At 35.2% G+C, this 25,702-nt stretch overlaps 2 protein-coding genes and 1 pseudogene across 2 annotated transcripts; 1 reads left to right on the top strand and 2 right to left on the bottom strand.

Annotated features, from left to right (window-relative positions):
• The first annotated feature begins 569 nt into the window (after positions 1–569).
• LOC125469242 lies at positions 570–5,109 on the top strand. Its single transcript, XM_048566336.1, has 5 exons — positions 570–1,273; positions 3,037–3,096; positions 3,418–3,468; positions 3,575–3,996; positions 4,356–5,109. Exons 1-5 carry the CDS (start codon positions 1,192–1,194, stop codon positions 4,953–4,955), a joined length of 1,215 nt encoding a protein of 404 aa, XP_048422293.1. The 5' UTR covers positions 570–1,191; the 3' UTR covers positions 4,956–5,109.
• Positions 5,110–5,945: 836 nt separating this feature from the next.
• Positions 5,946–12,146, bottom strand: LOC125468228 (annotated as a pseudogene).
• A 6,188-nt stretch (positions 12,147–18,334) lies between these two features.
• LOC103961020 (U-box domain-containing protein 4) lies at positions 18,335–21,956 on the bottom strand. Its single transcript, XM_009373522.3, has 2 exons — positions 21,559–21,956; positions 18,335–19,449 (listed from the first exon to the last, which is right to left on the bottom strand). Exons 1-2 carry the CDS (start codon positions 21,852–21,854, stop codon positions 18,597–18,599), a joined length of 1,149 nt encoding a protein of 382 aa, XP_009371797.2. The 5' UTR covers positions 21,855–21,956; the 3' UTR covers positions 18,335–18,596.
• Positions 21,957–25,702: the final 3,746 nt, after the last annotated feature.

Below are 25,702 nucleotides of genomic sequence, written 5' to 3'. Positions count from 1 at the left end.
TCGAATGACATAATCTCATTCAATAAATAGGCAGATTGAACATGGCAACAGATACAGTTGTTGCTACAGTTCTTAACTCTAAGAACTACGAAGAATGGAGTTCTCGGGTTAGGACTTACTTAATGGCAAAAGATCTTTGGGATATTGTCGAAGGCACAATTGATCCTTCTTCAACTGATGTATGTTCTATGATATTCAATTTGTTTGGAAATTAGATTATATATATGTATATATATTCTTACTTATTTCATATATTTTCATTCTCCTGTTTTCTCTAGGGATCAGAAGCTAAAGAGGCTTGGAAGAGGAAGGATGTCAATGCCTTATATGCAATTCAGAATTCTTGCGGGGATGATACTTACAAACTTATCAAGAACAAAACCACAGCCAAAGAAGCATGGGATACTTTGCTTAAAGAATTCAATCCAGATAATAAAGGTGCGTACATGAATGAAAAATTGGAGGAAAAAAAATATTCGTACCTTGTAGGTAATCTATTATCTGATTTGATGAGTATTTGTATTTATTATGGATTAAAATATTCTGATTTGATGTGTTATATAATTAAGATGTATGTGAAAATGCGGTGTATGCACAATTAGACCGCATCGGATATAATCAGGAAGCTCAAACGTTATTCTTTTACTAGAAAATTGCTAGCAAACCTTAGAATTCTCTAGGAGGAAAGAGAGAGTAAAATTCATATTTGATTGATAATATGAATAAGATTACAAACCTACCTTTGATTGAAAATATGAAAGATTAAAAACCCACCTGCACCCAGAAAGTGTACTTGTAGATTCAAAACAACATATTAAGCCCTATTTTGACACCGATGACCAGATCTGTAACCTGCAAGTCTTGCTGCCAATTTTGCGTCTTTCAAGCTGCTCCTTCGATCAGCTTTGTCATCTGTTCTACACTCTATCACTTATAAGTGAGATGTGTTAGTTTTGAATCTCGTAGACGACGAGTTCGAAACCAATTTATTTTTATACTCCTTAGTAGAAATGTCATGTATAAAAAAGAGTATGCACAATTATTTCTCCAGTACTAGCTGAACTTCTCACCCACATAGGCATTTGTAAGAAGGCAAAAGTAAAGGCAAATTGAGAATTGAATGGTAACATCTGAAGACCAAGATTTCCTTTTTCAGGCTTGAGGAAAGCAACATTTCCTTCAGACGATAGGATGCTTGTTCAAACGTATTCAACAGGAACAATTCAAAAGGATGCTAAACCAGAGTTGGCAATGGAAGAAGGGAGCACCGGAGGTATAGATATTAAGACTTCTATATAATTCTAGTGAATAGTAATTAAATCTTCATCGACTGCTAAGAGAATTTTATTAACAATCTAAAATAGTTTTCTTACATTTTTTGTATTTTGTTTTTTGTTCATCCGGTAGAAATGCAGAATAAATTAATACTTTCGACCGCCAATAACAGTTTTATTAACAATGTTAGAATTTGTATATAAAACGGCACGCAGGAGATGATGAGAGCAGTGGCAATAATATCCGGGGAACTTTCGTCAAATATGTGAAGTCGGGAGATTGGGATAATGCGATCAAGTTACTTCGCAAACATCCCAAGCTCGGAGGTGCAAGAATTTCATATGACGGAATTGAAGGTGGCGGTACAGTTCTTCACTACGCCGTCTTGAAATTCAGAAGTGAGGTGCGCGTCATAAAACAACTGGTGGATATAATGACAAGGGAAGATTTGGAAATACAAGACCCTGATGGTAGGACAGCTCTTTTTATGGTAATATCATTGTATCGAGAAAGGGTGGACGTAGCTAAAAGAATGGTTAAAAAGAACAACAAATTGCTTAGCATTTTACCTGACCACGAACGGCTTAGCGTTTACTCTACCGTCGATTGGAATCCTGAAGGAGACAGGCCGATTCCTCTATGTCTCGAGGCTCTATGTTATCCAAATGGGGAAAGAATGGCTCATTATCTCTATCATGCCACTCCTACCAATACTTTATACGTTCGCGATGCCTCTCACCTAGTTTCTTTGGATTTTGAACTCCATAAATTTGGTAAGAGAGATAATCCATCGTGTTCAAATATTACCATTTATTAATGTCAACGTCCTATATTATCTACATTGACAATAAGGTGATAGATTAAGGGAAAATGACAGTTTGCCCTGATTTTTTGTTTTTTTGTTGCAAATTTTCTGCTTACTCTTTTTTTTCTTTTCACATTTCTATTATATAGTTATTGCATGGGATTTGATTCGGCATTATCCACAATTGGGAATGGAGAAAGACTACAACGGGAATTTCCCCTTAGTAAAATTGGCCAGCAACCATTCTGCATTTGCAAGTGTATGCCGGCTCAATTTTTGGGAAAAATGGATTTACAAAGGTTAGTACAATACCCTTTTTTTTATTTACTCCTCATATTTTGTGCGGCTGCAATCTTCATAATTACCTTCCACAATAAAAATCATGTAGCTCTACTCTTTTCACAAGATTAAAATCAACAGATGTTGTAATTAGTCTTTTGTTTCCACATGTATTCTCTAAGAATCAGTTTTTGCAGCAACAAATAACTGGTTAACAAACTCAAATCTTCCAAAAGAGAAAAAAACAATATATGTCCGTGTTAAGTTTTAACGCGAGGTCCTGTTATAAGTTAATTGCATTTTTATAAGATTTTAGTAAATTGGGGATTTTTTTTTTTTTTTTTTTAACTATAACAAGTGTTGTCAAGGGATTTTTTGTGAATGTGGCAAAAAAAAAAAAAAAAAAACAAGTGAACGAGCGTAACAACACTTATAGTCACGTTGGTTTGAGGTCGACTTCTTTCGGAATGTTTAAAAATGCTCAAAAATTATAGCCATGTAATATATATCATTTATTTCCACTCTTATATATTTTTGGTTCGTGTCATTTACAGCAATTAACATTCTTATGATAGGATACTTATTCAATTAGAAGTACTGAATGAGTAAATAACATAAAATAAAAAAACCTTAGCTTCAAAATAGTATTTGATTAGATTATTTTCTTTTCTTGATAGGTATATGCATTTCTCCCATCAACGATGGTCAGAATGATCAAACGAATATCTCGGACCAAGGCAAGTTATTATATAATGCTACTACAAATATAGATGTACGAACATCTTCATCCGTATTATACCCTAATACCTACTTATGGCTATAACTGAGTCGACCCAAACAAAATATCACACTGCTCAAGCTGGGTCCTTTTCTCTCTAAAGCTAAGTGTTGACTTGTTTCTGCTACAAGCCAAAGTGCCAAACCCAATACAAGATGTTTTGAGCTGATTTACAGTCCTATTCCTATATTGCATTCCTTTTTTTATCCCTTGTTTTATTACATAGCTTGTGTGTGTATTAACCAACGTTTTCGGCCATCATATTGGACTTGCAATGCAGAATCGGGTTCAGTTATCCGAGCACTAGTGACGAATCTCCTAGAACTTTTGGGTAAGCCACACATTCATATCTTTACACTGATGAATTATTATTATTGTTGTACTCAACATTTATATTTAACAATGTTCGTAATTTATATCTGTTTCATTGAACCTAGGAATCAATCGTATATATCGGATGAAATTAATACATGATCGAGTCAACCAGTTTCTACCTCTCATGTTTAAAGAGGCACAAACTATGCAGTATGGACACGAATGCTTCCAGGATGCACTGCTCGTAGCAGCAGAACGAGGGCATGTGGAATATATTACTCAATTTTGTAAAACTTACTTACAGCAGCCCTTAGACGGAATTTATGACGAAAACGAACAGAACCTGTTCAAAATTGCCGCTGAATGCCGTCAGCACAAAGTTTATAATCTTATGAACGAAACAAGTCAGGCAGTAGAAGAAATTGATGACTTTCGCAATAATATGCTACATACAGTAGGAAATATTTCCTCAAAGACATTGTCAACGATTAATCACATTCAAGGTGCAGCTTTGCAAATGCAAAGTGAACTACAATGGTTCAAGGTGATTACTTATCTATTTATGCATGTTTATGTTTATATTTCCAGTTTGACTAATTCTTTTGCAAGGGTATTCTTCGAATAATGAATTTTAAATAGAACTTTTTGAATCATGAGATTTTGTTGTGGAGTGAGTCCAAACGAGCGGTTAATGTCATATTTTTTAACTTACTAACCAGTTAGCACTTGCGCTCCTGTATATCTCATATTAAAGTATATGCTGATTCATACAAACTCATTGTCATGTAACAATATAGATAAGTACTTCGTACTGGTGTCTCAAGGGGAAAATTGTTTAAGGATAAGAAGAGATGTACTTCATAGTCACATCACCATAAAGTTCTTTGGTTGGATGAAATGCAGGAGGTGGAGAGCGTTGCAGATTCTATGGATCGTGCATATGTAAACATAGATGGTATGACACCCCGTGAAGTATTTACTAAGAGCCACAAGGAATTGAGGAAAGCGGCGGAAAAATCAATGAAAACCACATCAACATCTTGCACAGTTGTAGGTGCTCTCATTGTTACCATGATGTTTTCGGCATCATTCACAATTCCTGGTCAAAATAATGGAGATACAGGTCTTCATACTAGAAGGGTATTCACAACTTTTCTAGTTTCAGATGCAATCTCACTATTTTCTTCCACAACTTCAGTTATCATGTTTCTGGGAATTCTCACATCACGTTATTCTGAAGAGGATTTCCTCAAATCCTTGCCCACAAAAATGATAGTTGGCCTTTTCACCCTCTTTTTATCTATTGCCACCATGATGATTGTCTTTTCTTGTGGACTTTATATTATGCTTGACGGAAAAGCAACAATTGTTATTCCAAGCATTTTGCTTGCCGGTGTTCCTGTTATCTCGTTCATATGGATGCAATTTCCGCTTCTTGTTGAATTATCAATTTCTACTTTTGGGCGGGGAAAATTTGATAGGAACAAAAGAAAGTTGTCTTAAGTTCCTATGTTATCTTTAGTTGGGCCGGGAATTATTAGATTTGCTACTTGTTAGCCAATAATGTATGCGCTCCTTAGCCAATAATGTATGTGCTTTTGCTTTCGTCAATAATGTATGTCCTTCGATGCTATAAATAAAAACCAACTTGAACTTACATTGACTGCTGCTATATGTATGTGCTTTTTCTTTGGTCAATAATGTATGTCATATTTTTGGTGAATTTCTATTTTTTAATTAGTTACACTTAGGCAAGCTCTGTATAGGCTCTACTTCGGACCTAAACATCGTATTATCTGAATTACTTATTAATACTTATTAAAAAAATCTTCTTTATTAATTAAAATATGATGAAAAGACTATTTAGTCTTGTATCGCAACAAAAAAAAAAAAAAAAAATTAATAATGAGCAGTAATGTAATTTTTCACACAAACAAATTTTGCTATTTTTTATTTAAGCCTTATGTGATTTTATCATATATCTAATATTAAAATACAAAATAAAAACAAAAATAGGAAAACTAACAAAAAGTCCTCAAAAATTTTTGTTTTAACGAAAATAACAAAATAAAGGTGTAAGTGAATAGTATCAGGAACAACTTTTTAAGGTAAAAATATCATTTTCGTTAAAAGTAAACAGTACCATGAATGTTTCACTAAGATTCCCTTCAAACATCTCTCTCCCCACTCACACTCCCCTGTTCTCTCTCTCTCTCTCGTTCTCTCATTTCAATTTTAAAAAACAAAAATAAAACATGTTCACAGTGTAGGCATATGCTAGTTTTGAGTAATTCTCACTTATTACCCTAAAGTATTGTGATTTTCAAACTTTCATACATAAGTTTTTTTCATACCAACTTCATACCTAAAGAAAGGATTGTGTGAAACTTCATACTTCTGTTAATTTTTCCGTCAGAACCTCTATTAAAACGTGATGTAGCGTCTATGTCAATAATGATTGCATGCCATGTGTCACTATGACCTCACGAAATAAAACAACAAAACTCAAAAATTAGAAAATCAGAAAATTTATTTACAATATATTAATTAATTAAATAAAAATATCAAAATCATATTGGCGCTTGGAGGAGATATTGAAATGTATAGCAGCAATGAAGGCTGCAAGTTGAGGAGATTGAAGCAGCCCTCTTCTCTCTAATCGCTTCTCTTCTTCCACATGCTTCCAAAACTCTCATCTGAATCTGCCTCTCTGTCTTCGCCGTCGCCACTCCTTCAAAAACCCCAACTTTCCACCTTAAAAATTTACTTTGGTTCCTGCTTTTACAACTCTGATCCAATCAATCATGGCGAAGCGAACTCATACGACGGAGTGGGCAGCATCCACTCGCACATGCTCGACACCCACTTGCCAACCGCCCCGATATTGTAGTTCTCGGGTGGGCCAACTCTGAGGGGACCCGCTGCCTCTCTGCCTTCGCCGTCGCCAACATTCGTGACCCTAATTTTCCACCTGCCTCTCTACTTCGCCGTTGCCAAGTCTCTGACAGGACCCGCCTCAAATATCTGGGTTTTGTGCAAAAAAAAAAAAAAAAAAAAAGAAAGAAAGAGAGAGAGAATAAATTTGTGGTTTTGAATTTTCTTCAATCTTCTTGGTGAGTGAGTGCAACGTCACACTTTAAGAATGGTTTTGACGGAAAAACAAAAAAAGTACGAAGGTGTCACACAATTTTTACTTTTAGGTATGAAATTGGGATGAAAAAAAGTATGAAAGTTAGAAAATCAGAATATTTGAAGGTAGTAAAATGAGAATTATGTTGTAGCCTATTTTATTTGACAAGAAGGAGAGGGCCGGCAACAAGGGTAGAGAGAGAGGAGAGATGTGTTTGTAGAATCGTGGAATTGTGTATTGAGAATGTTATGATTCCCCATACGTAGTGCCTTTATTTATAGTAGTAAAAAGATAGAAGAAATCCTTCATCCCAAGGAATACAAGTCCATATAGAGAAGAATAACTACAATCAAATCTAATCTAAGATTGACACAATCACACTTAAACTAGAGAAGTTCACAACACTCCCCCTTGAGTGTGTAAATACTCAAGGTAGATTTCATCATCATACAAACGTTGAGGAAGTTGACTCGTCGGCACTGATTCTAAGGAACAACGCTTATTCTCAATAAGGTAGGAACTTGCATAAAGTAGTAAGTCTCACTGAAAAAAAAAACCCTAAGGCTATGGCAAAAACCTGAGTAGGGACAAAATTTATAATCTAAGGAAAAATGCGTGAAAAATGCAAAAGTCAAAATAAACATCTACAGGACGCATCAGGAATATGATCAGCCCAAGGTGAGTGCCTCATTAAAACCTAGTTAGGTAGCAAAAACCCAGTGGGAAAAATGCCTCTAATCATAAGGAAAAAGAGTACATTAAGATAAAGTAAGTATTCTTCAAGATACTCCTCCTGAGTTTGACACAATTCCAAAGAAAAATAGTAATATTATAACTCAGAAAGTTTACACATACCAATTCCTTGAATAGTCAAGAGTATGCATTGCATTTGTCAAGGGAAGAGAGCACCTTATACATTGGTCTTCACCTAAATAGTCAAGAGTATGCATTAATATTGTAAATGTAAGGGTAAGGTAGCATTTATGTAAGTATAGGAAGCGATTACTGTGAACACCATTTTACACCATTTTGCACCATATGCACACCGCCTTCTAATTCTGTCCCTTAATTGTTCTTTGAGTTGTTCAATATCATGTGGCTAGAAAAAATAAGTGTACGCAGAAAGTGAAAACAGGGTTGCATAAATTATTTCCCAATGTATATGAGGGGTGCAATTTTTTCTTAGAGAAAGGAAGAGTTCAACAACATTTACGTAGAATAAATTGGTCTCAAATTTTGTATAGGAAACTAAATTTGATATAAAGGACATCTCTAGCTACATATAGCGTAACCTTCAATATTTTTAATGCCCCCATTCTGATTAAATTCTGACTCAGACACTGGCCATGCCCTTAAATGCTGGTGTGTGCAGAGTAAATGTAAATGATAAGACAGATGAACGTCAACCTCACGAAGAGCACTCTTGCGATCCTCAACTGGATATATATCCACTAAGACATACGACGTGTCACATAGTGACTGAAACGGTATTGGGATGTTGTACCATTTGGAAGTGGGGGTTTCACACTTGACTTTTCATTTTGTTGCTTTGGTGAACCAGGGCGTTTCTGTCAAAACAAAATAACAGTGAATAAATATGATCCATCAAATAAGTTGTGCATCTCTTTGAAATGAACTTTAACCCCAACAAATACAATAGAATGGAACTGTATTGCCTATAATTCCCTCATCTTGCATATGAGTGTAGTTTAAGAGGCTAAGAGCTCAAAACATGCCATGATATGTTGGTAGGATTAGAGGTAGTATTATGTCAATGCATCACTAAATATCAGAATACAAAATATAAAACTAACGGAAGGTAGAATTAACTGCTCTTCTGCTACTGAAGTTGGGGAAATCAACTTCTCGTTCAACCAGTCAAATTAGAGAAAAAAACTGCAAATGACCCTACCCAGTCAAAGTTCAAATTTTAACAACTCTAGAGTTTGTACATTATATTCAATATACATGTTTTGAACTTTTAATTTTTTATGGAGATCACATGACCGGTTTAAGTTAATTTCACAAAATATGTGGACATCACCATACAGCTTTAAGTTACTCTAAGCTTCCTCTCCCACAATTCTGAATCATCCAAAAGTTCCATGTCATTTGAATATTATCATTCAACAAGAAAGTTTCTTTAAAAGGTATTTTCATTCCTATACTCCATCAGTCTTTCTGCTCCTCATCCAATAGAATCAACCCCCTTATCAACATAATATCATATTCCTTTACTTCTCATCTCATTTTTTAAGAAAATATATTCAGCTTCTCATCAAACCGTCTACTTCTAGTCCCTTCCTATGCTATATTTTTACTCTCATAAATCCCCTTCTCACCTCTGTGTTCTTACCATTCAACTTCACAGTAAGAAAAATATCTATTGTCCATATGATCCACGTTTTAAATAACCAAATACTTATCACCCTTTCTTTATATGTTATTACAAGGTTTATATGAAAACATTAAGCTTTTGAAAAACTAAAACAAATATAAAAAATAAATAAATAAATAAACGTGGATATCTTTATGCATTTGCACATATGTATATATCAAAACTACACTGCACATGAACGCGTAAATATCAAAGCCACAGTAGTATTACCACTAATCAGTGTTTACTAACTTCAACACTTGAACATGTTTTGTATTCCATGCCATCTCAGCCTACTTATTACTGATTAACTTCTACATACCTACATTCAGTGGCCTTCTAGAACTACATTTCTGTGGCAGTGCCTAACCAAAACTGACATTCTAATGTTTAACTTTCAAGAAAAAATAATTACTAAAACATAAAAATCACAAACTAGATTAAAGAGATCATACTGGATTACATACACCATTGAAAGAAAAAAAAAAATTTAATTCAAGAATTTGACAGTTGAGGAATTTCACACATAGCAGCTAAGCATTTTCAAGAGCTAATTATAACATATCTCAGCTCATAACACCGAATCTAATAAAACTGAAGGAAAAAGTTATTTAATTAAACAAATTTAATCTATGGCAGGCAATGATCCTTTAGAATTTGTTGGAGTAGTGGCTATTAGGCTCCAGTTCTTGCTGTTCTGTTATTTCTATTAGTGGTCTTCTTGACCACTTTTGTTTGGCCCTTATTGCTTTATTGTCTTTTTTTTCAATAAAATAGTCTGTTTCCCAATAAACAAAAATAAAATAAAACAAAATAAGCACGGACTGCAAGGCCATACTTCCACTAAAAGCGAAGCAACATATAGATAAGTAGTTACAAGCTTACCTCTTTGTGTTTTCTTGAACCAAATAGCTCCGAATCTTCAACTGAACGGTCACGATCTCTAAACAATTTGCGAAAAAAATTCTCAGTCCCTGGACTACTTTCTGGCAAGCCACTAGTACTGCTGTTTTCATTTGCAGCAATACTTTTTGCATCTTCAGGATGCACACGGAACAACCTTCGAAACAATGAAAAGTCAGACGGCTCTTCTTCATCTCCATTGGCACTCCCTTCCTCAGTTTTATCATTCCCATCTTTCTTGTCGTCAAACTTATCCCCGAAGAATTTTCGGAAGAACCCCTCTTTTTCATCATCTTCAGCAGATTTTGAACCTTTTTCTTCAGACTGTGGTGCATCTTCATCCTCATTCCTATCAATCCGGTCCTTCTTGTCCTCAGACTTATCTTTGAAAAACTTCCGAAAGAAACCTTCTTTTTCTTCATCTTCCACTGATTTAGAGATTGATTTATCATCAGAATCACTCTTACTATCACGAAACAATCTCTTAAAAAACCCCTCTGAGCTTGATGTCAATTCCTCATCGTCGCCTTTACTATCCCTTAATAGCCTCTTAAAGAAGCCATCCTTCCCTGCATCATCATCCTTCTCTGAGGACTTCCTAAAGAGCAAAGAATCTCTAAGCTTAGAACCTGTCTCATCATCACCTCTACTGTCTCTTCAAAGCCTCTTAAAGAACCCATCTTTTTCAGAGTCATCGTCATCTTTCTCCACTGACTTTCTAAAGAGCAATGCATCCCGAACCTTCGGCCCTGGAATGAATTTTTTAAAAATTTTGTTCTCATCGGGAGAGAAGGGAGCACCATCCTCTTCCAGATTGTTTCCCGATGAAGGCGAGAAAGAAAAAGACCTCTGGGCAGGTGGTGAAGACGTTAGTGACAACAATTTCTGTTTTGATGACAATATTCTATTCAATACCTGGTTCTTGCTCCCAGGGCTAGCTGACTCGTTTTGAGGACGTACCAAAGGTGGCCACTCACCCATCAAAGTGGCTGCAATCTGACACTTCTCCTGAATCCTATTAATTCCTTCATTATCATCTGAGTCTTCAAGCTCCGCCAATAAAAACCAATGCACCTTCAGTGCTATCTTAAGCGACTTAGAGCACATATCAATAACAAACTTATCCAAAGATGGGCTAGGCTTGTGCACTGACATGTAACATATCTGGAACAAGTAGCTCTCGATACCTGATAAGGGAAGAGTGTACATTCGATTACAGAGGTAGTCACGCACCCCCGCGTGATCATGCTTGTACAGGTAGCTAACAGCGATCCATTCGCAGAAAAATGCTGAGTCAAAGAACCGTATGAGCCACCCATTCTCACCGGTGTCACTCGACAGGTTCGTCCGAGAGGTGATCTCTCGGGGCGACTCTCCCTGGACTTTTGAGGACCCGAGGCGGAGTTTTAAAATGGTGCCATCCATTCACATTCAACTTTTTTTAAGAACGAAAAAAGTATGGTAATTACCTACAAAAACTCAAACAAAAACAGCCTCAAAATATATACTTGAAAAGAGTCTATAGGAAAGAATATTAACTTCAAATTATTTCAACTAATAAACCTTACACCGTCCACATGCTACATCACAAGTATGAATTACAATGCAATTCCATTCGAATTAAACCGTCAAATTTGTACTGTATCGGACTCATAAACAAGATATGAAACTGGTACTGCATATCCAATAATTCGATTAGCTACTACATACAACACTAAATTTCTTAGCATTGAATTGAACAGCAATGCGAAACTATTCGCTAATTTGCAGTACAGGGTTTAAGTGAAAGTCCTACACAATAAACCAATGTGTTTGATATCAAGATCAATTCTTTTGCATTAAAGTTCTTTTCCCCTACAGGAAACCCTAGAATACTACAATAGTCAAATTCTCCAACCCAATCAGTGCATCCTCCGATCTAACCCTCAACATAATTCGAGAGGGGTTTTGATTATCAAATAGCTGAAACAACGCATACCCAAAAAAGAACAGAAGAAGAAGAAGAAGAATCTGAGCAAAATTTACCTTTGAATCAGAAGCCCAAAAATTGCTATATTTCCTTGGAAATTTCGGCGGCGGAAAGTCGAAGAGGTGAGAATGAGGGAGTGCAAATTGAATCAGAAGGAGAAATGGGGAGTCTTGATTGCTTTAATTGATCTGGAACATCAAAATTGATGAATGATGAACCCCCAATGGACTCGAGACATAACCCACGAGACGAGAGAACGTCAGAAATGTTGGGGGGGTTTCTTAATCTATTTTTCCCATTATTTTTTACTAACTACATTTCACACACTAATTTTTAAATAAGCCACTAAATTATCCTAAAAGTGTAAAATTATATCAATTTACACTTTTAATCTAATAAATTATTTGCATTTTCAAGAAATTGCTAATATGGTGAGTGTAAAAACACGTAGGTGCAGTAATATGCCAGTCGTATTTATACCATATTGACTAAAAACTCATTAACTTGGTTAAAATGTTGATGCTCAGATATTCAAAAAATGTAAATCAAAATAATTTCAAAATTTTAAGAGACAATGGGAAAAAATACTAGCCTATTTTAAAAATCCTCTCAAATTTTAAGGGTGTGAAATATAATTCCATATATATCTTAATAATTATTTTCAGGTAAATAGGGTTTGACATACAAAATTGGGCCGTTCTATTGGGTTGGCCTAACGAAGCTTTTCCTGTTTTTAAGATGTTTACATCATAATATGATCATCGATATTTTTACACTAAACTACTTGAATAAATATATTGTTTTTTCTTTTTTTTTTAGTCGATATTTTTATACTAAAATGAGGAAAAGTTCGGGTAATGGGTAGCCTAATTTAATATCGAATTTGTCATTAACGAGAAAACAAAAAAAAATGTGCATGATATGTTGAATAATTATGGATGACTGAATTTGATTTGGAACTCATGTGTCATGGGACCTCGATTTTCAAACCACCATATTAAGATGGATGAAGCAGTAAATATCGAATCTCTAAATCCGAAAAAATGGATTACCTTAGATCAAACCTCAGACCTTTGTGTAAATGTGGTCAAATCTGCATGGTAATAGTCATCTATATGATCCAGATCAGATTTTAAAGTATTATTAAAGTAATTAATTTTAAAAATGATACTCTTACCATTTATTTGTATCATCTCTCTAATAGAAATAGAACATACATGCGTTGACGGACCCTACCTCTATTAAAAAGATGTATAAATAATGGTGTAAGTAGATGATAAATGTAACACTACTCAATTAATTCATTAGGGCATGTACCGGGATGGTAGACAAGGCTTGCCCTTATCAATAATGATCTACTTGACCCTTAAGAAACGCATCATCTAAACTCATTTTTATTAGGAAAAACTTTTTAAAAGTCCTAATATTATGGGTTTTTTTTTTTAAACAAACGATATTATTCATACTAAAAGGGAAATGGTAGGTTTAGCCTCACAATGGGCTAGCAATAATGTGGTTCAAATTCGCATTTAGCGAAAATCGAACATGAAACCTGTTACTTACTAGTGAAAAAAAATACCACTAGACCGTAGTACTAAGTGGCTACCCTTTTTTTCTTTTCTATTTGGCATTTTGGCATCATTGGGCTTTATAATTGAATTGGAATAGGAAATTGTTATTAGCACTTCAAAAATCTCATTCTACACTCCAAACTTTCTATATTTGGAAAGGAAAATACACTTGTGAGAATTGTAGAATGAGATTTTTACAGTGCTAATAACACTTTCCTTGGAATAAATGTCTTCCAACTTTGAGGTACATTAAAGGCGAAGGAAGTTGATTTTTTTTTATGTTGAGAAGGTAAGAAGGTATCAGACAAGAAATAAACTTCTCCATTCTAATATCTCCTTTTTGGAGGGATTGCAAATGAAAAAGTTTCCTTCACAAGTAAATTCACCTTTGAACAAATAATATTGTCTACAGTAAGAGAAAGGGGGTGCACTTAGTCTCGCAATGAGTTAACAATAATGTGGTTCAAATTTTCCTTTGACGAGAATCAAACCTAAGATCTCTCAATTAGGTCATCTCTAACCGAAGGGTCCAGATGGCCGAAAATAACCCAAAAACCGTCTCTAACCGAGGGCCAGGGCAAAGGGCTCGTGAGCCCCACTAGACAAAAAATAGTCAAAGGGTCAACCGGCTAGCCATCTTCAACCAGCCAGCCAGCTCGCTGGCTAGCCCAATTTCTTTTTTTCATTTTTTTTGTTATTTTCCATCTCCCCTGCCCACTTTAGGGTTTAGGGCTTAAGTTTTTTTTTGTTTTTTTGTCCCAACCCATTTTTTGTTTTTTTATGCCCATCCCACTTTTCATTTCTTTATTTTTTTTCGATTTTTTTTTAATTTCTAATTTTTTTACCTACACCATTTCTCACATATTTTTCATCATTTCATACTATATTTCCTCATTTTATTTCAATTCTCCATATTCCATACTATATCCCTTTGACCCTCAGTTGGAGACAATTTTTTGTGACAGGACTAAAACGAGCCCTATAGCTTTTTAGCCCTCGATTGGAGAAGGTAAGAAATATGGCCATGCATTATTCATTAAAATATTAATTTCTTGGAGGGCCAGATGGCTAAAACGAGTCTTCTGACCAGCCTTCGGTTGGAGATGACCTTACAAATAAAGAGGAATATCACTAGACCATAGTACTAAGTGGCACTAGTAAATTCATCTTATATCTCTATGTTGAACACATTTTCATTTATGCCTTTAACTCTCGTTGGATATAATGAACGTTAGGAAAACTAATGAAAAGGATTTGAAAACTTTGAGTTTTAACGATAAGGACAAAATAAAGGGTAAAGTGAATAGTACCAGGATTGACTTTTTAGTGTAAAAATATAATTTTTCGTTAAAGTAAACAATACCGGGAGCTTTTCATTAAAGTTCTCAATAATGTTTTATCCATTCTATTCATAAGGCCTTCCTTCTATGTTCATTGTTTCCGCAAACCATCAACTCAAGCCCAAACAATGCAGAATCGGGCTATGCCCATTGACCATTGCGGTGTTTTCGTAGTTGTATTCGTACTTGAAATTGTATTCTTTTAATGTCGTTGCGGCAGCACTATCAAACAAAGAACCAATAATATTCAAGATCAATAGATATTTTTAGGTATGGTGAGGAACACGGTCTGGTACACCAAGTGTAATAATACAATTTGTTGGAAACTTAAAAAAAAAAATATTCAATCAATTGCATTATCAAAGTTGGTATACTAGACTGTTTTTTAGCACACTTAAAATTTTTGCAAGATCAATCATGTGGATGCAAATTTCCGCCGTCTTCAATCTTGACAAAAATGCACCTGCAAAACAATCAACACCTTTGATCAAAGACCTAAATCTCACATACCCAGGAGGTGAGGGAGGGGGGTTAGGTCAACGGATCTTTGATGCCTAAGTTAGTTTCTCTGAGAGAGTAAAGTGTTTAAGACTGTTTAGGGTTGCAAAAGCTTTTTCAATTTGGTAGAATGTGAGGTATTTATAGGGCTAGGGCCGGCCATATAGGGTTTAATGGAGAAATATTCTCTAAATATTCCCAAGATATTTAATAGGAGATAATATCTTGAGATAATAGGGTAATAATCCTTGATTGAATTAAATTAGGATTACTTATTTGATTGGAGTCAATCTTCAATTAGGAATGTATTAAAGATAGGATTTGGATAATTAATCCTTATCTTTAATTCCTTGTCAAGGGTAGGTGAGCTGTGGGCAGTTGTATTCAGCTGCTGAATCTTTCAAGGATGTGAGTTAGGCGTGGGTGCATCTGAGAAGCCTGCCCATTTATTGAGGGCAATCTTGTCTTTTTTGAATAAAAGTTCACGCGTCGCCTCTAGAATTTTTGGGATTATTTTAAGCTCTACAAATCACTTATGAATGGTGGAATGTGAGCAGTGTGTGCCACTCGGGCCCCATTGTTGCAATGTCTTGGAAGCTAAATTAAGCTCATGTTTATGGACTTAATTAAATAAATAATAAGCAAATGTTACTAACTACATCAGGATTAATGGTTATAATTGCTCATGTGCGTCCAAATTTCCAGAAAGAGAGAATGAAGTTCACAAGCCAAGCCATTGACCGGCCGGACACGACTCTGAAAATGCTAGGCCATGCAGAATACCTGATTTTTTAAGTTATTGACTGAATTTTTTTTTCTTTTGCGTGAGTTTTGGAGAGCTTTGAAAGTATGAAAGGGTGAACGAGTGAATTTAGTGTGTGTTTTTCTACGATATATACCACTCTACACTTTATGATGGAGAACAAATACTTTCATAAACAGAAATGGCATACCAAATGGTAACCGTAACTTCAATCGGCATGGTGCACGATGCCAATATATATAGCCAAAGTGTTGGAGACCGGGAACGAAACACAACCTAGTTTTATCATATTAGACTCGTGTAGAATCAATAGGTTTGCCAATGTACGAAAGATACATTTTGGCAAACCTATCGACTCTATAGAGTTCGTATGATAAAGCTATAATTTGTGTTTGGTTTCTGATCTCCAACACTTAGGCTATGGTGTCCTGCACCATGTCGACGGAAGTTATCTCTACTATTTGGTGTGTCTTTATTGTCTAGCTATTTCACATCGATGAGGAGGAGGGAGAGGGAAAGTAGGAAGATGAAGGGGAGGAATAAGAAGACGGTGGCAATGGTGGCAACAACGGCAGCAATGGTAAATGATTTGTTTAGTATTTTTTTTTGTTTTGCAACAAATATATGTATGCATTTACATATTTATTTTATATGCATGCATTATGCATATGTCTTTGTATATAGATGATATGTATTCAATTTTAGTAACGTGGTAGTGTTCTTTTGAATTTGATTCTCGAATTTGGTGAGCTTGTTTTGTCGAAAAGCTATAGAGCAGCAAAGCCAAGCACACCAAATTAGGAAATCAAATTCAAAAAACATTACCACCTTGCAAAAACAGAATACAACACATCATCAATATACAAAGACATATCTATAATGCATCCCCAGAAAATGAATATGTAAATACAATATATAAATATATATTTGTTACAAAACCAAAATGTAAGAAACAAAATATTCGCCATTGCCACCGCCGGCATCGCCATTGCCACAATTTTCCTCTTTCTCCTTCTTTTCCTCTCCTGCTCAAGTTCAATAGTAAGCTTCTCTTCTCTTACAAAATAATAAACAAACACATGTATAAAATTAATCACGTGAATAATTAAAACAAATTTTATCCAAAGAGAGACTTGGGACTTGGGAGGGTGGATTAGGGATGAACAACGGTTATAGCAAGCGAATTATCGTGATTATTTGCCAATAACCGTTTATATTAATACACGCATAACCATTTACCCGTTAGATAATTTCATAAATGAGTATACTCATAATCATAACTGTTTATAAACGGATAACCATAACTATAACCGCATACTTATTTAACAATATCCGTTCACCCGTTTATATTTACAAGTTGAAAATAAAGTAATATTTTATATTTGTTGTTAAGCTTCTCAGGGCAGAGACTCTCTCTCTCCTCCATCCACCGCCTCTCCTAATCTCTCCCTCCAATTTTGTAGATTATTTATCTCCTTTTGAATTTTGACTTCATTTTTATCTAGAGTTAGCTAGAATTATGGATTTCTATATGGATCAGCGAGAATAGGTATCAATGCAGTCTTCCGTGATGTAGCTGAGAGAATTGGATCGGGTAAAAGGTCCGTGAAGCCCCGACGACGACGAGAAGTTACGGCAACTCGTTAACCGCCACGGCGCTCGCAACCTTTCAGTGATAAACAAGTTGGTTTCAGGACGATCGGGTAAGTCCTGCCGGGTGCATCAGTGGTGCAACCAGATCTCGCCGGAGGTGGAGCAACGGGCCTTCACTCCTGAGGAGGATGAGATCATGGACGAGGCTCGCCAAGTACGGAAATAAGTGGGCCACCATCAACGACTGTATGAGCAATGCGATGTACTCGGCCTGGTACCCGTTTCTACCCACGGGGGTAATAGTAATAACCATACTCACTCCTTTCGTTTAAGTTGATGAATAAATAGTTATACCCGTAACACATAAACATAACCGTTAAATATAAATGGACGAATAACCGCAGTTATTCATGCCCGCGGTTATTTTGCCCTTCCCTAGGTGGATCCATGAATGTGGAGGTGAAGGGCTACTGACGGCTCAATGCTGGAGAAAGTACTTGTGAATCCAACACAAAAAATAAATATTAAAAAAAAAAAAAATGGTATTGGACAACAGATCGAGGTGGTCTGGTTGGATTCTAATATTTCAACTCCTTAATTAAGCACTATCTTATTCTTATACAACAAAATTAAAACACAAACGATGAATGATCCGACGCAATGACATATACCTACTCGAATGGGTTCCGTCGAACAATTAACAGAGAAGCCTCATATGTCAAGTAAACAAAGGAGATATATGCAAAGCTTTCGCTAACATTATTATACTTAGGGATACAACAGTTTCTTTGCAAACCAACTAATAAAAACATATATTTTCTATCAATCTCTCATACATTTTCCAGTTTATTCACACTTACCAGTCACCCGACTTCACAAACAAAGGCCTGGACTGGCATCATTTTACTCTGTCATTCTTTGTTCTTTGTTCTAGTACAGTATGGAAATTTTATCTCACAGGACCCGTGCAAGAAAGATGAAGCTAATTAAACGAAAACATTCATTTCAAAGAAACTTCAGAGGTGCAAGTACTGACAGGCAGATCAGTTGATGTGCATACCAGAGCCCTTTGCTGTAAATGTCTCAAGCTTTGTTCCATGCTGACTTGAACCATGTCGGCCAGCATTTTCTTCGCTTTACTGGACTGTTCATCACTGTCAATCTGAGAGATGATGTTGCATACAATGTTCTCCAGTGTGTCTGCCTGAAGCTCTGACCTGGGGTACGGAGAGTCCCTCAATAAGCGCAAAAGCGCATGCGCTTTTGTCTGAGACTTGGGCGTGCCTTGAACTGTCAGCTCAAGAAGTCCAGGGATTACCCCGTCCTTAAGGATCGCTTCTCTATATCTGCACCTGTCACTTTTACACATTGTTAGTAGAGCACTTACAGCGTGCTCCCGACTTTGGAGCGATCCATTTTCAAGCACCTCAATCACTGCTAGCACTCCGCCTTCTTCAGATGTGAGGGCAGTTCTGCCCTCATCGAATCCCACCAGAGATTCTATCAGAGCACAGCATTTCTCAGCCGTTTTTGAAGATTTCTTGCAGGGTTTCAATAAGGAAACTATGGACGGAATTGGTTTTGCTTCAAGAATGATGCTAAGGTTTGCAGGGTGTGTGGAGAGATTGGAAAGCGCCATTACTGAATCGACTTTAGCTTGTGGGGCTCCATGTCTAAGGATTTCGACGAGAAGAGGAATGGCACCAGAAGCACCTATAACTGGCTTGTTGATGGCAGAAGCCGATAGGGTGAGTAGAGCTACAGTAGCATACTCCTGAAGGTTGCAACTTTGTGATGGAAGGAAAGTAATTATTGGTTCTAAAGCACCAGCTTCCACTATCTTAATTTTGTTCCTGAGAGACCAAATATTGAGAAGAAAAATCAGCAGCAGAAACACAAAGATTGTGGCAAAAATATTACAGCATCTAGAAAGTGAAACAAAAGCTGGGTAAATGTTAAGACAACACAAGGGACAGGGATATCTAGAAAGCTGAAACCAAAAAGGTTTAAACTAATCGAAAGGCACAAATCCAATGAGAAAGAACACAATAAATGATGAATTAACATGATTTACCAAAAACAACAAAAAGACTTGGCCTTCCTGGCCAGAAATAAAATTCAAATTATCCAACCATCTCTCAATCTGAAAGGAAATATGCTCAACCAGTAATTTCATTAAACATAATGTGATTTCATTTATATCACTTGCATAAATGCCTGTTTCTCAAATTGCTTAGACTATGCCATATTCTATTCTAAACTAACCCTAATTTATGAAAGTGATTCAAACTCAGGATTAAAAGGGCACGCTGGTTTAAACCACGTTTGCGCTTAGTTACATCCCATTTAGGTGCAACTACCACAAAAGAATAAAAAAAAGAAATGTTTTTTTTTTTATTTAATTACAAAAGTGTGATTTATATTTGGACTAAAGAAAAGGAAAGCATTATTAAAAACAAAAGAAAAAGAAAAAGAAAGCAACCAATACACGTGCAAAAAGATTAAGAAGGAGGTATACGTAGTTGTCTTATTCCCCACTACACAAATTTTTTTTAATTAAAATATGATAACTTGGGCCGTAAAATTCATAAGAAAAAGGAGGAGATAGAGTAAGAAGCAAAGAAAAAGGGAGCAACAACTCCTTGGATCCTACGGGCTTCTCGAACCCTGAAGCATCCAATTCCTTTCAATACAAGTCTATCATAATTCACAAAGCAATCACATTTGTTTTCTTAATATTTTGAGTGGTTCTTATTTGCCTTCAACTTTCTAATGTTCCTTTTGGTTGCTACAAATATAAAACAATTCCCCTTAATCATGTGGTGGAGATTTTTCATCGTGGCTGAAATATAATCCGGTATACCAAGTGTTACAACACAATTGGTTGAATTTTTTTAAGTACTCAACTACTTATATTATAACACTTAATGTACCAGACCGTGTTTATGTTTCCATCACACTAAAAAATCTCTCCACTTCCATACAAATATAATATATGTGTGTATTATATGTGTTCCTTTAATTTCAATACTGTTCAAGCAATTATACCAGAATACTATTTTATAAGCAACCAAACGGGCATAGCTTCCAATTCCATAAGAAAATGGAGCATGGATGAGGATCATCTCCGACTCCTTTTTGTGGAGATATTAGAGATCATCATATTCTACCGTTCGTGCGATCAGTTTTTGTCAGGTACTATTTGTAATTAATTTTAAATAAAAAATTTCAAATAATTTATGACCGTACTATGTACAATGAATGGTTAAGATGTAAGGATCTCTAAGATTCCCATCATTTGGATCCGGATGGGATCCAAACCCATGAAGCATAACTTGATTGCATTATTTCTATCTTATTGGTAACTTTGTGGACCTAATTATAACCAACCATTAAGTATCAACCCATTTAAATAAAACCCAAATGAAATTTATTTTGACAAATCCAGAACCAGTCATCTTGAATGAAAATCTGACCGACAATTTAGTATATTGCTCCCTACTGTTTTCTCAGCAACCAATCAGATAAAAAGAAAAGATAGTAACGCAAAAGAGAAAAAGAAAAAAAATTTATAAAAGAGAATCCCGAAGAGTAGTGCTACCATCAATTGTAACATATCTTTAATTGAGGTGCGATCGATTAACACATATGAATCTCATCTCTATTAAAAGTTGAAAAAAAAAACATTTTTGAACTCGGAATAGGATACTAAATGATGAGATAATTTTTTAGTGTATCGGACATCAAACCAATTGTATTTTTACATCTGATATACGGAACCTGTTTCTGTTATAAATTAATTATAATATTGATATTTTTCGCCAAATTAGGAATCCTAAGAAGAAAATTCCACCCAGAAAATCCATACACAATTTCCAAGAAACTATAGTCACTAAATTCCATGATAAAAAAAAGAAGATTATTATTTTAAAAAGAAAATAGAAAGAGTTCGGGGTACGTACGTCTCATCCTTGACGGCGAGGTTGAGGAGGGCGAGTAGGGCCGATTCATGGGACTCGGGCGAGTCGCAAACTCGGAGCATGGAGACGAGTGGGCCCACCGAGTCGGAGAGCTGGCGCCGACAGCGCTGCGAGGTCTTGGTGAGGCGCCGGATTTCCTGGGCGCCCTGGAGCTTGGAGTCCTGGTCGTCGGATTGGATGAGTTGCAGAGCGCGATGGACGGCTGAGGAGGAGGAGAAGGTGGAAGAGGGTGAGTCCGGAGTCGAATTGTGACCGTCGGATGATGAACGGGAATCCATTAAGAAGAGAGGTGATCGAAGTGAAGAGGTGGTGGTGGGTAAATTTAGTTGCGTGGGAGGTGGAGTTAGAAAAAACAGAGCGGAGGAAATATCTGAGTGGGGAAATTAGAGGCTGAGAAGCTCTGATAAAAGAGAGAGAAAGAGAGGAGGATTGGTGTTTAAGCAAACAGTTCGAAACTTTTATTGGAAAGCAACTTGTCTTCCCTCCCTTGAATTGTCTTTTGGAAATTTGCCGACTAGACTACAATGCACTATAGGTTTAAAATAACACCTGGTTGATGATAGTTTAGTGCTAATTTATTACTTGAATTATTATCTCAGTAAAAATTAGGTCTTTGAATTAATTTTTTTAGTAAAATAAGTTCCTAAATTCATTAAAAATTGCTAATTTCATCCATATTATTATATTCAAAGTTATTTTATCCAGTTTTTCTTAAATTTAAGTTACTTGACATATTTTAGAGTGTAATACCGTCATTTTCTAGCCTATAAGCCTTTAACATTTCATATAGGTTGCAAATCTAACCTCTAATGTACCCTCCAAAGTTAACTCTATACACTTGTTTTATAATAAAATTATCAATCTGCCCTCTAATGTGCATCACATGCAAGTAATGTAACTTAAATTGAAGGAAAATTAAATATAGTAGCTTCGAATCTAATATTAGGGATGTAATTAGCAGATTTTTATAATTCAATAACTAATTTTTTTTTGAAAAAATAGTTTTGGAACCTAATTTTTACTTAAGTGATAATTCAGGAAATAAATTGGCAATTTACCCTTTAAAATAACTTAGCGTTTTAAGTTTTTTGTTTTTTTTTTTTTTTTTACAAGACCATCTCTAACTCTTAGGTTAAAATTTTAAAATTTAGGTTTTGAACAAACTTAATCATTTTTCAATGGTTGGCCTAAAATAAGTTTTGGATTAAAACCTAAAATTTGGACAAACTTAACTCAAAATTTAGACCAGGATTAAAAGGTTGGGCCACCAAAATTTAGGTTTTAAACTAACTCAATCATTCTCCAATGGTTGGGTCTAAAATAAGTTTTGAGTTAAAACCTAAAATTTGGGCAAGTTTAAACTTTTAAATACATTAAATCTAACGGTTGAGATAACTGTAAGAAAATATCTACCGACCCACAATTAAATCCAACTGATGAAACAATTAAAACAATATTTAAATCAAAATTCACCAAAAAACTGTATAAATACATGTTTCATGAGGTCGGTTTAATGAATTTTCAACCTTTCTTGGAATCTAAATATTTTAAAGGTAAAATGTTCATAAAAATAAATTATGATAACTACATAATTAAAAAAAAAAAAAAACCAAAAAATCATTTTAGCCTAAATTCATTCTTTAATAATCTTGAGCTAAAATTTTAACCCATAACCTTTGAGACAAAAAAACTGTTTTTGAGTTAAAACCTAAATTTTTTAGATTAAAAATTTTAGTTTTTAACCTACGGATTAGAGATGATTTGAAGTACTTATATATTTTGATTAAAAAGGTTAAATGCTTTTAATTGAAAGTGTGTTTTCAGCTTAAAGTGCTTTTTAAAATAGTTCTAAACGAGCAGTGACAATCGCATGGGGAGGTTAAATTATTTAGATTTATACCAAACGAGTTTGAACTTGAAACACAATAGAATAAGATCCTAATCAGTGTAGCAATTGGTCAGTACCAACTTTATAAAATAATAAAATATCTGGAAGCTACAGGCGTAAGCGTTGTGTCGTCTTTGCAGTGGTTTGACGATAATCATGTGATTAGGAACATTTTTTTTTTTTCTTTTTTGTGAAACTATGCGATTGGGAACTTTACCGTGCGGATAATTTTGGCTGATTATGGGAACACGTGGCTATGCATGATTTGAGACTGGAATAGTCTAACTCTAGCTAAAGCCAATTATTTAATCATCAAAAAGTCATGGAGAAAATTGTGTATTGGAACACAGTTCGATACAACAAGTGTCATAATACAATTAGTTTAATTATTTTTTTCAAGTTTCCAACCAATTATATTATTACACTTCTGACGCGTTTATATAAGGGTAATCGAAATCAAAAAGCAAAAATGAATTTTGATTACAGAATACTCCAGAGTTTATCAAATATTGAGAAATAAAAAATTCACTCACGCAAATTTTGAAATCTAACTCCAAAATTTGGAATAATTGTCTTCCCTACAATTCGTTGGTATTTGAATTCTAGGTTATTAGGGAAATGCCAAATCGGGATGAAGTTTTCCTCCCCATTATACATTCACATGTCTTTAAAATTTCAAGATTGCGTTTGGTACTAACCCAACACCACCAGCCACTGCCCAGCAGAACCTTCCCTCTCACTTCCCTCTACCCTAAACACCTCCCTCTCCTATCCCACTCCTTATCCTCAAACCATCCTCCCCCAGACCCCTTCCCAAACACACTTTCATCTCCTCTTCCTCCGCGGCTTCCACTTCCACACCCATTCCCAATCTGACCCGCCATCCCAATCCCCAATTTCCCCGACCCAACTCCAATGGTCACCAGAACTGCCTCCTGCGACAACCTATCCACCCTTACACCTTACACCTTGACCATTACCACGACACCACCCTTACACCTTGACGATGACACCCGCAAGACCACCAATTCACTTCAACTCATCCGCCGACTCAATTTTAGTAATCATATTGATTTTTATTCTGATTTATGTGAATTAGTAAACAACTTATATAATTCAATATTATTTCTAATCTGATTTCAGAAAATCTTCAACAGGAATTTAATTGTGATTCCACCCTATTTCCTCTTCATCAATTCAATCCTCTCATTATGATTATGACTTAGTAAATGAGCCATTCTGATTACGGCTTAGTAAATGAGTAATTGGTGTACTGCGCCGTATATCCGGCACACTAAATATATATCCTAATCATGGTCCAAATAGTTAAAACTAAGACTAACTTTATCAAAAGATGGCGGTCCATGTTTTCTAGTTAGTTGAATGACAAAAGTAAAAATCTAAATTGGACTCATCCAATGACACGACATCTTTAGGATTTAATTCAGAGTTCATCACGATGTCTGGTGACTTTTCCATTTTGGCATCTTTTCCTTATGGTTAGGCAAATTTAGGTATGCGATGGTTTACTTTGAGAAACATAATAATATTTTGATCCTAACCATTTGAATCTTTTGATCAACAAATCTAGATTTTAGTGTCCAGAAAACCCACATCTGGATAAAAATAAATAAATAAATAAAAGAAAAAAAGAGAGACATTAGCTTTTGGGAAATCTTATTTGAACCCATATAACCTCATTTTACATCTAACTTAAATTTTAATTGTGAATTGTCTTTTTAGCCCTAGTGTGTAATTACCATCAAGTACAAGATGAAATAAACATAAAAATCAAAATTTACCAATAAACCCACATTCAATAATCACACCCTTACAATCACGCTATAATTCTGTTACGTTTTGTTTTGGTTAAAACCCTAAGATGTTATTATAGAGAAAAATAAGCTCTTTTGACATATGGATGATAATTTTGAAGTTTTAGATCCTCCAAATAAAGTATGAATCAATTTATGTTAATTTTTTTTATTTGATTTCAATTCTTTATTTTTAGGCTTTAGTAGCAGTTTTATACTGCCTACAAATAGGCTTGAAATCAATGATAATAAAGGTGGATGATGTGTTTTCTGGTATTTTGTTTCTCTGCCACCACATGTTCTAGGTTTTTCAAAGATCCACATATATGGCTAATCATCTTTGCCAAGGATCACCTTGGAGACAAGTTTTATTGGTAGTGTCCCAAAAAATATATGTCAAAACTGAATCTTTCTTGTTAAGAGG

Source organism: the organism of the source record quoted next, unplaced genomic scaffold (genome assembly GCF_019419815.1).
Source record: "Pyrus x bretschneideri cultivar Hongxiangsu unplaced genomic scaffold, Pyrus_bretschneideri_v1 Contig41, whole genome shotgun sequence".
NCBI classification, from domain to species: domain Eukaryota; kingdom Viridiplantae; phylum Streptophyta; class Magnoliopsida; order Rosales; family Rosaceae; genus Pyrus; species Pyrus x bretschneideri.
This window is presented reverse-complemented; position numbering and strand designations above follow the sequence as displayed.